Source organism: Nannochloropsis gaditana, assembly GCF_000240725.1.
Source record: "Nannochloropsis gaditana CCMP526 unplaced genomic scaffold scaffold461, whole genome shotgun sequence".
NCBI lineage: Eukaryota > Eustigmatophyceae > Eustigmatales > Monodopsidaceae > Microchloropsis > Microchloropsis gaditana.
In genome coordinates this window covers 3,158-4,040 of record NW_005803492.1, presented here as the reverse complement: position 1 = coordinate 4,040, position 883 = coordinate 3,158, and the positions used below count along the sequence as shown (strand labels likewise).

The 883-nt window shown below is 63.3% G+C and overlaps 1 protein-coding gene across 1 annotated transcript in view; it reads right to left on the bottom strand.

The window, feature by feature from the left end:
- Positions 1-9: 9 nt before the first annotated feature.
- The window catches only part of NGA_0169410 (rna binding protein), a gene marked incomplete at its 3' end in the record, with an annotated part of 2,007 nt that continues 1,133 nt past the window's right edge, over positions 10-883 (bottom strand). The window contains exon 3 of the mRNA XM_005854568.1: positions 10-819. Coding sequence (XP_005854630.1) covers positions 10-819 — 810 coding nt within the window. The remainder of the gene's footprint in view (positions 820-883) is intronic.

Sequence of the window (883 nt, the reverse complement as noted above, 5' to 3'; positions counted from 1 at the left end):
CTCCTTACTCGCCGCCGCCGTGACCTCGATCGGTCGATCTCCGACCCCCCCCCCGGGCATATAGTCTCGGTTACGGCTCATGGCCTGCTGGCAGTCGTCCAAGGACCCAAACTCGGCGTAAGCCTCCCCCGTGGCCCTCCCCGAGGAGTCGCGACAGATGTAGAGCCCAATCACCTGCAAGCCGGCGAAAAACCGAAAGAGCTCTTCCTCCGTCACTGTGGAAGGAACACCGCGGAGCCGCGCGCAGGTCATGGGCGTGTTCGCGTACACCGGGCACCCGCCATGGGCCTGCCCCACGATGGGCGAATGTACCGTGGAAGTATAGACGTCACCCTTCGAAGCCAGATACAAGTCGATCCAACGGTTGTTCATCGTCTGCTTGTTCAAGGCTTCTCGGGCCGCGACTGCGTCCTCAGGCGTCTCGAAGATCACGTAGGCCTCCCCCGTTGGCCGTCCGTCCGCGCCCATGGTGATGAATACCCCGTGAGGCGCCACGCGGTAGGAGCCGAACCAGGTGGCAACGTCGGGGACGGTGGTTTGGAAGGGCAGCCCCCGCATTTTCAACACTCCTGCATAGCCCACGTCATCCTTGGCGCCCAGCGTCACGGCCGCCGCGCCCACGCGAGAGAACAGCTCCCCCGGGTGGGACTCGAAGATGTCCAGCCAGCGCGAGCCCATTTTTTGCTTGTCTTGCATTAGCGCCTGGCGCACTGCCTCTTGACTGTGCAGCACCACAAAGGCCTCCCCGCTCGAGCGTCCGTCCATGCGATGAACGAAAAAAATCCCATTGGCCGTCGGGCCCACCGAGGCGAAGAAATGCTGCAGGTCCATCCGCGTGCAGTCGAAGGGCAGGCCACGCACGCGAATCACATGGGAGATACCC